This window comes from Piliocolobus tephrosceles, chromosome 6, assembly GCF_002776525.5.
Source record: "Piliocolobus tephrosceles isolate RC106 chromosome 6, ASM277652v3, whole genome shotgun sequence".
NCBI lineage: Eukaryota > Metazoa > Chordata > Mammalia > Primates > Cercopithecidae > Piliocolobus > Piliocolobus tephrosceles.
In genome coordinates, this window is record NC_045439.1 from 46,761,528 (window position 1) to 46,770,817 (window position 9,290).

General features: G+C 49.0%; 1 protein-coding gene across 1 annotated transcript; it reads left to right on the forward strand.

The window, feature by feature from the left end:
* The first annotated feature begins 2,407 nt into the window (after positions 1-2,407).
* On the forward strand, positions 2,408-8,477 carry SIX1 (SIX homeobox 1). Its single transcript, XM_023230043.2, has 2 exons — positions 2,408-3,255; positions 5,308-8,477. The coding sequence occupies exons 1-2, from the start codon at positions 2,696-2,698 to the stop codon at positions 5,600-5,602; spliced, it is 855 nt and encodes a 284-aa protein (XP_023085811.1). The 5' UTR covers positions 2,408-2,695; the 3' UTR covers positions 5,603-8,477.
* The last annotated feature ends 813 nt before the right edge of the window (positions 8,478-9,290 follow it).

The following is a 9,290-nucleotide window of genomic DNA, read 5'->3' on the forward strand; positions in this document are numbered from 1 at the left end:
GTCATCCTCTGTAAATTTATACCTGCCCTTATTTGTCCAGGCTATGCCTCATTTCCTAATACAGAATTGTTAATGACAAAGCAGACCTCACACTCAACAAACTGTCTTTTAAGAGACGTGTTGTGCTTAAAGACCCTCCCCCCTTGTAATTGTGCGCACTTGCTCCAGACTTTAGGGTATTAACTGATTTTTTAGAGCCGGGTTTAAGCCTCCGTTCCGGTCCTCACACAGCTGCCATGTCAATAAGGACTGTTTCAAGCAGAGACATTCCTTCTGGGAGGACACTGCAGCTCCTTAAGACTTCATGTGAAACATAAGCACTAAAATGAGACAGTGAGGGGAAATTGCCAGACGTGGCTCTGGGTTTAGCAGTGCCAGGCTTCCAGTTTAGAAAGTCATTGGGCATACTATATGGCAGAGGCTCTTTTGAAAGAATGCACACCCATTAAATGCATTTTTTTTTTAAAAAAAAGCCTAAGGTAATGAAATATAAGCATCTGCTTCCAAGATCTAATTGCATGGAATAAGCAAGAGTTTCAAGGATGCAGAAAGCATTATGTTCAGCAGAGAAGCAGCTTCCTGTCTACTTGGAATCTCCCATGTGGCAACCCTGAAGTGGGAACCCTATATGAGTTTAGAATGTATGTTGCAGGGTGCACTGTACTGGGTACATCATTTTAAAACCATATTAATAATAAAAGGGGAAACCCAGACACTGCTTCTCCTTCTCCCACTTGTATCTCAATATGCAAAAGGTTCTGTAGTGCTGGGCTCTTTGACTAAAGGAATGAAAACATATTTAAAGAAGACAAGCTAGTTTAAGGAGCCCACAGTTTGTTCTTCACCACTCACTAAGAGGGCACATTGAAATCAAAAGCATTTTTGAAGTGTACTTAGAATTCTGTTTTGAACTTCTAATCAGAGATAAGTATAGTCATAAAGTCACTCTCCTTCCACCATTTGGCTTCCCTTATCTCCACGCATTGTTCTTATCTCCTGCTGGTCTCAGCTACTGACAATAGATTATCTTTGTTTAGAGAGGCTAATTGTCTTCAAAATCTTTTTAATAATTGCTTTGGAACCAGGTGTGCAAATGAGGCTTAAGATAATTACAACTTCATTTGTTTGTGCAGTTTTACTAAGCATTCTCCACACATAAACAAAACAGCAGATGATGGGACTTAAATTGCAGTACATCTCTCATTCCTTGGCAGCAAAATAGGCCAGCATTGCAACACACACACACACACACACACACACACACACACACACACACCCCTCTTTATTTAATCTTCTTGGAGCCGCTGTCGTCCTCGCTTTGAGGGCAGTGTCCCTCTCAGAGCAGGGTAAGGATTATGTTACAACCGGACGGTTATTGGAGCCGGGCACAATTTTATTTAATTTACACCACATCCAGCGCCTTTCGTACGAGGTTCCCAAAGCATTTTTGCTAATAGCAAGTAAAGCTTTTCGGCATTCCTCAGTAGCAGAAGTGGCATTGGAAAACGCAACCGCACAGATGGGGAAATTGAGTCCAGAAGCTTCAGGAACCTGCTGGTTTCAACCTCAGAACATTAAGATACCAAATCACAAATGAACGCTCGGAGTCTCTAGGTGCTCAGCAAGTATGCTCTAAACACCTCTTTGCCTGGTCTCAAATCATGGAGGTCCTTTGTGAACGAGGGAAACGCTGTCCCACTGGGAGTACTTGTGCCCTTTGGAGGGTGGTGTGCGGCAGCTGGGGGAGGACAGTGGGAGTTGGTGGGGGGAGGGGCAAGGAAATAGGGTTGGCTTCTCAAGCTGAAGCCAACCCGAAGAGAAGCCACTGTTCCAGAAGCTGCATGCGGAGACCCAGGTCTGCTCTTGAATTATTTATCGCGCTCCATAAGCTATTCATCAATCCATTATTTATTCATTCCAACATTAAAGTAATTAAATATGAGCTCACCGGGAAAGGGCAAGTTTGTAAGGGATGAGAGCAACAGTACGGAGGGAGAGGGGAGGAATTAAGGTTTGGAGTAATTGATTTGTGCGGAGTTTTGCGCGACTCCTCTTAGGTGATACTGATGACGGGTCCGGCGCTGCAGGGTCCTGACGCGCTCACCCACTCTCTACCTCCCCACACCTCCGCAGCGCAGCTCCCTCAGACCCCAACTGGCTTCGCACCTTTCCTCTTCCTTCTCCTCCCACCACTCCCTCCCTGCGCAGCCCCGGCAACACCCCCAACCCCCAGCTCCTCAGCCTCGCCCTCCCCGCGCTGGGCGGTGCGGCCTCGAAGGGCGGCGCGGCCTCTCTGCCCAGCCGGGCGGCGCGCTGGCTGGCCAGCCCCGGATAGGCGCCGCCCGCAGCCAATCAGCGTGCCGGGGACGCTGCGAGCTTTAAGGCCGCTGCGGGGAGAACAGAAACCAAGTTCCCCGGCAACTAGCAGCATCCACCGGGCTGGAGGTCGGAGGCAGCAAGGCCTTAAAGGCTACTGAGTGCGCCGGCGGTTCCGTGTTCAGAGCGTACCCTACTCCTCCGCCTTCTCTTGCTTGGCTGCCCACCTCTAAGTTCTGACTCGGGTTTTCGCATTTGCAAAGCCTAAGGAGGAGGTTAGGAACAGCCGCGCCCCCCTCCCTGCGGCCGCCGCCCCCTGCCTCTCGGCTCTGCTCCCTGCCGCGTGCGCCTGGGCCGTGCGCCCCGGCAGGCCCCAGCCATGTCGATGCTGCCGTCGTTTGGCTTCACGCAGGAGCAAGTGGCATGCGTGTGCGAGGTTCTGCAGCAAGGCGGAAACCTGGAGCGCCTGGGCAGGTTCCTGTGGTCACTGCCCGCCTGCGACCACCTGCACAAGAACGAGAGCGTGCTCAAGGCCAAGGCGGTGGTCGCCTTCCACCGCGGCAACTTCCGTGAGCTCTACAAGATACTGGAGAGCCACCAGTTCTCGCCTCACAACCACCCCAAACTGCAGCAACTGTGGCTGAAGGCGCATTATGTGGAGGCCGAGAAGCTGCGCGGCCGACCCCTGGGCGCCGTGGGCAAATATCGGGTGCGCCGAAAATTTCCACTGCCGCGCACCATCTGGGACGGCGAGGAGACCAGCTACTGCTTCAAGGAGAAGTCGAGGGGTGTCCTGCGGGAGTGGTACGCGCACAATCCCTACCCCTCGCCGCGCGAGAAGCGGGAGCTGGCGGAAGCTACTGGCCTCACCACCACGCAGGTCAGCAACTGGTTTAAGAACCGGAGGCAAAGAGACCGGGCCGCGGAGGCCAAGGAAAGGTACGCGGCGTGCTTCCCGCGACTCGGGCGACCCCGGGAAGCCTTCCTTTCCCCTTCGCCCCCTCCCGCCCCCGCAGGCACCAGCCACCAAGTGCTCCCCACCGGCCGGAGCCCGTCCACGGGGAGGCGCGCAGGCCTCCGCGGCGCTGCAGCGAAAGTTCATGAACTCTGAGGTTCTTTGCTAAGGATGGGGCCTCATTTGCTTTGAGCACCCGCGCGTGGGTTTCTCTGGGATGTGAGTGTGTTGGGAAATATTGGCGCTAGGTTTGGTTTTCATACCTCCCTGGCTGGCCGCGGCTTGGAGTGGTGGGTGGAGAGTGAGTTTCTAAATCAACGGGCAGTGAAGTGTTGATTGGTGTCTCAAGGAAAGGAGTTCGGTGGGAGCTGAGGTTAGCGAACCTCTCTCCTCTTGCTCCCCAGAGGGGTGTGAAGCTGGTCTGAGACATTGGCTCTGCCCCCACTCCCTGCCGGTTCTCCACTGCTCGCTCTCGATAGTCTTTTGGATTAGGGGTCGCCTGCTTCATTTCTCACTAGCTGGACAAAGGGAGGAGTCTTTTAAAAACACACCAAAAAGAGAGCTCTGGAGAGAGTTGGCGCTGCATTTACTCCCCGGCGCCCCAAATTAAGAAAGGGTTGATCCTCGTTGTGCTCGCTCGCGCGTGGCCCGGCACTGCAGCCCGTCGGTCTGGCTGAGCGCGCCGCCTGCCCAGACGAGGAAAGGGTCTCCATTCGCAGCCTTCTGTCGCACTGGAGCTCATAAGGCAATGTTTTCAAAATTGGTCTCTACCTTCCCCCACCTCAGGGCAACACCTTCGGCCACCTGGCCAGGCTCCTTCTGTTCTCTGTAGAGTTTCCGACAGAGATTCGGAAGAACGGTGGGGAGGTGGCTGTGGCGGGGAGAGCGCTCTGCGAAGTCAAAGAGTTTGGGGGAAATCTGAGCGCAGGGGCCGCTTAGGTTTTCCTTTGTTCGCTTCCAAGACTGGGGGCGGAAGATCTTGCTTCCTTTCTTGCTTGGTGGAAAACCAGAGCCAGGATAAATTCTGCTGAAATGGGCTTGCCAGGAGACAGAGACTGTGAGGACAAGGGGAAAGGAGGAGACAGACAGGCGCTAGGAGTCGGGAGGACCGGCGAGCATTCGGAAGGCGGAAGCGGCAAGGGAAGCGAAATCCTGAAGTTAACCGGCACCGAGTGCCGGGACTGACGCCTCAGCGCGCCGCGCCCGCTGGCAGCCTGTGCCGGGCGGCGAAGTTTCCCCTGCCGAGAAAAGATGGGTTAGGGTGGGTGTTGGTAGGAAGTTTGAGAGGGTACACGAGGGGCTGAAGGGTTAGCAAGTAACACAGGATCAGGGATTGTATGTTTGCAGTTAGCCTTTAGTTACAAAACGGCCGTCCTATAAGCCAGGCCCGAGGGCCGACTCCAGTTGAAATCAGAGAGACTGGCTGCGCTCCCTGTGTTTACTCAGGTCACTGGGCCGCTCTGGGCACCACTTCCCATGACCTGTCCTGTGTCTCCAAAACCACCAACTCTGGGCTGGGGCAGGAAAACGGGATGTTTGTCTCCTCATATGGGAACAAGGCAATGGACTTGATTCACCCCAAACATTTGTGCATTGGACTCTGTCCTCTATCATTTCTTTATCACCAATATCTATTGAAAGATTTTCAAAGTTAGTCACATTTAAATATGGTTCTAGTTGATATGTATTTAAATGTAACTTCTTGAACAAAATTTAAAACATGTATTTTGTATGTTTCAAATAAATCCTGCTAATCTATCGCTTTCTGAAATCTGAAAGAGAAAAGGACCTGGCTCCTAACAGGAGGCTCTGTCTGTAGCTCTCCATTTCTCCAGGCTCCTCTGACTCCTCACCTCCCCCATTACCCTTGGGGATGGGTGGAAGGGTAGAGCTCCTCCGTTTGGGTTGGTGACAGATTGCACAATGGCCCTTTCCTCCCCCCCCCTCCCCCCCCCCCCCCTCCCTCTTTTTTTTTCTCCTTTTTTTTTTTTTTTTTTTTTTTTTTTAACCATATGGTGTTGTCCTCTATTTCTTAGGGAGAACACCGAAAACAATAACTCCTCCTCCAACAAGCAGAACCAACTCTCTCCTCTGGAAGGGGGCAAGCCGCTCATGTCCAGCTCAGAAGAGGAATTCTCACCTCCCCAAAGTCCAGACCAGAACTCGGTCCTTCTGCTGCAGGGCAATATGGGCCACGCCAGGAGCTCAAACTATTCTCTCCCGGGCTTAACAGCCTCGCAGCCCAGTCACGGTCTGCAGGCCCACCAGCATCAGCTCCAAGACTCTCTGCTCGGCCCCCTCACCTCCAGTCTGGTGGACTTGGGTTCCTAGGTGGGAAGGGACTGGGGCCTCGAAGGGATGCCTGGAGCAGCAACCACTGCAGCGACTAGGGACACTTGTAAATAGAAATCAGGAACATTTTTGCAGCTTGTTTCTGGAGTTCTTTGCGCATAAAGGAATGGTGGACTTTCACAAATATCTTTTTAAAAATCAAAACCAACAGCGATCTCAAGCTTAATCTCCCTCTTCTCTCCAACTCTTTCCACTTTTGCATTTTCCTTCCCAATGCAGAGATCAGGGGATAAAAAAATAAAATAATAATAATTTTAAAAAACCCCAAACAAACAAAAGCACCCAGGCACCCAGTCTCAGTTCTGGGCAACTGATACGCCTGTTTCAGCAGCCTTTCTTTTTTTCAATGAATGGGAATTACAAATCAACTGGATTTTCATTATTTACTTTTAATTTATATATGGAGAAATGTGTTGTGAAGAGGAAAAGGAAATGGAGAGAGAAAGAGAAAGGGAGATAAAAATAGTGAAAATAAGAGCCTCCAGGCTCAGAAGAACTGATTACATTCTTAAGGTGAATAGGAAAAACACAATCTATGACTTTCTTTGATGAGGAAAAATTAAGTTTACATTTTTCATATTTAGTGTTAAACAATTTAATGTAGATTAAAAGAACAGTATTAGGAGGAAAAAACAAGTGCCTAAATGTCTTAATGCTCTCTATGTGAGACAGAAATAGACGTGACCATTAGTAATGCAACTATTTTTGTCAAATTTAGTGGGATTTTTTGGTTGTTGTTTGTTTTCTTGGGGTTTTTTTTTTTAATGACAAACTCTAAAAATGTACCAATGTGAAAAAACACTTTCCTGAATGCCATTACTCATGCCCTCAAAGCTTTCATATCTGTAGCCTACTCCTGTTAAGGGTTTCTCCTGTTTCTAGTTTCTAGTTTGCAAAGGTATGCCAACGAATCTGGCAACCTGGTATTTGTTACTAAAACAGCATGTGTTTTCAGGTTTCTTTTCTATTGTACCTAAAGCAGTCTAAATTAAAACTTAGTAGAACACCAGGAGTATGATTCTGTTTCTGAAAGGTGAGTGGTGTATTGCTATCATTGGGCCCTATTTAAAAAAAAAAAATACTTTTTTTCTTTCTTACTTAATGGTGGCTGTGAATTGCAGGGTACTTTGAAGGCCATCGTCTGAACCAAGAGTAGTAACTAGATTAATTATATGACAGAAAGAGTGAATTTAGCCTTGGGGTATTTATTAACTTTTATTATTTAGATATGCAATTTTGTTTACCACTATCTCTTCACAGCATTCATATGTTAACTAAGCTCTTTTGTGTTAACAAGTTTATGACAAGACTGTGAAAGTAAAAATAATTTATCTGCTTGAAGACAGAAAAAGGGAAGGAGAACAAGGATAGAAACATTGTGAATTAATTTGTACAAATAGAAAGCAGACCAGAAGGACAGGAGCTCTTTTGCAGTGCTGCCGGATAGTGTCTAGAAAAATCCCAGTAATCATGTAGGCTCCATATTATTTTTGCCTGAGGCAAAATGATGTGTCTTCTGTATTTAGCTTTTAAAATTAGTGAAACAAATGGCATTATTTATTAAAATTCTACTCAGGATAACAGGATTGGCTTGCTTGTGCTTTGTAAAATATTGTTCCCCAGGGAGAGTCTATTTATTTTCTGACATGACAGTTTCATAATTTTGATTTCCCCCCATCTGTAAATGTCACCATTAATAGATTATTTCTTTCTTACTCTTTCCTATTCTTTCTATTCTGGTGTGGAAAACTGAGGTGTGTGTGGGGAAATCAAGGCCTTCTTATTTTTTAAAACTGTCAAATAGCTTTGAGTTCCAGGGAGAAATGGTCACTGTACTTAACTGTAGACACTTTTACTTATAAAGTCGTTTTTCCCCCAGTGATGGACAGATGTGCACACAGCCACTCAGAGACCATCATTTGGTTTGGGAGCTCAGGGTCCCAATCTCCCTTGTTAGTGTTTTGGATCATTAAGTCGGTGTTTATTTAAGTCACTAGGGTGTTTATTCTCCCTGTCTTGGGCCACGGAGAAATGCCACCCTCTGCAGGAGGGGCTCTCACAGGGAATCTCTGCACATTCTTTACATTCACTCCCCAAAACAAACACCCTGCACAAAGATAGCTTTCAATGACCCTGACAGGCTTCAAAGGACGCTGCGGAAATCTCTCTGGAAAATAGGAAGGGCCAATTACTTTAATTTCTTACATGCCCTCTCTTCCTACTCTGGTGACTACCCCCCACTCTCCCAGCTCCGCTTGGGATAATTTTAGGCTCGTGGAAGTTGTGTCTCGCAGGGCGCCCTGGCCCACTTCCTGCTCCCTTAGTTGGCGAATCTTGGAAATGTCTGCAGATTCGGCGAGGAGCAAGAGGGCCGGTCCTGTAAAAGCCCCCGTGATTACTGCTTGTAAACTTGTTAAAAGGACAATTTTCTGTCACAGTCATAAACTCTTTGTAAAACCCCTGGTACTAAATCCAGAGTGCGCATATTCCAGATGTGTTTAATAAGAAATTGCACAATGTGCCTCCTTCCGCCATCCTCGGCTCAGTCTGGGTTAAAGAGGGACGAGCAGGAGGAGGCAAGAAAGCTGGATATTGCTTTGAGTTTTTTTGGCAATCATTTCGGAGAGATAATTAGGGGAAACTAACCATATTTTTTTTCTTCCCTCGAGGAAATCTTCGAGAACCAGCTGTTAAGGGACCTCCAATTTACCTTCTGGGCATCGCAGTTTAACTGAATCTAAAGCCACTTTTCGTTTCTCCTCTACAGATGTCATAAAGGTAGCCAAAAGTAATGAACAAAGGCTTATAAATAGTTTTTAGGACGAAATCATACAGCATTGTGCCAAGTGAAATGGAAAAAAAAAAAAAAAAACCACTCGGGTGATTTTTATTTTTTAACGTTTTAAACCTAAACATGCGATTGTTCGAGTCCCCACTCCCTGCTCGCCTTGACCTCCTGGCTGAAAACGAAGCTTCCTTAATTCTCAGAGGCCAAGGGGTTTGGCCCCCGATTCCCGAACTTTTGGCTTAGTGGGTAGGGGCTCAAAAGTCCAGCGAGCTACAGGGAAGGAGAAGGGCGCCGCTGGGGCCGGGCACCACCGTTCTTGAACCTGTTCTTTGGGCTAGGACAGCGTGGTCTTGACCCCGGGCCTGAGTGGAGGCTTCCAGGAAGAGGCAGTGGCTTTGGCACTTACGGACGAGCTCCGAGTTTGCTGAGCAGCGACCCTTATTAGCGGCTCTCCCCTGTCTGCTGAGGGCCAACGGGACACCTGGCACAGAACCCGCGCGGAGCAGGCCTTCCCCTGCTCTGTAGCTGTGGCACTTCTGCTGCTGCTGCACCGAATGCGGCGGCGGCTGAGTCTGGAGCGGGCTTCACTTTGTACTGCCTCTCCACCGCCTGCAAGTCTTTGGCAAAGTCTGAAAGCAGGACTCCAGGTTGGGGATCCAATAGAGGCTTGTATCCTGCGCTTCTCTAGCAGCAGAAGAACTGAAGATCTTTTCCTGCCATCCGCGCACTCCAGAGGCGGGAGACTGTTCTTGCCATTGGGCCCTCGGGAGGCGCGGGAAGTTCGCGCGCCGCTATCCTCTACTCCGCGCGGGGCAGAGCCACCTCTCCACCGGTTCAGAGAGAATCGTACGCATCTCCAGACCCGGATCATAGCGCAGC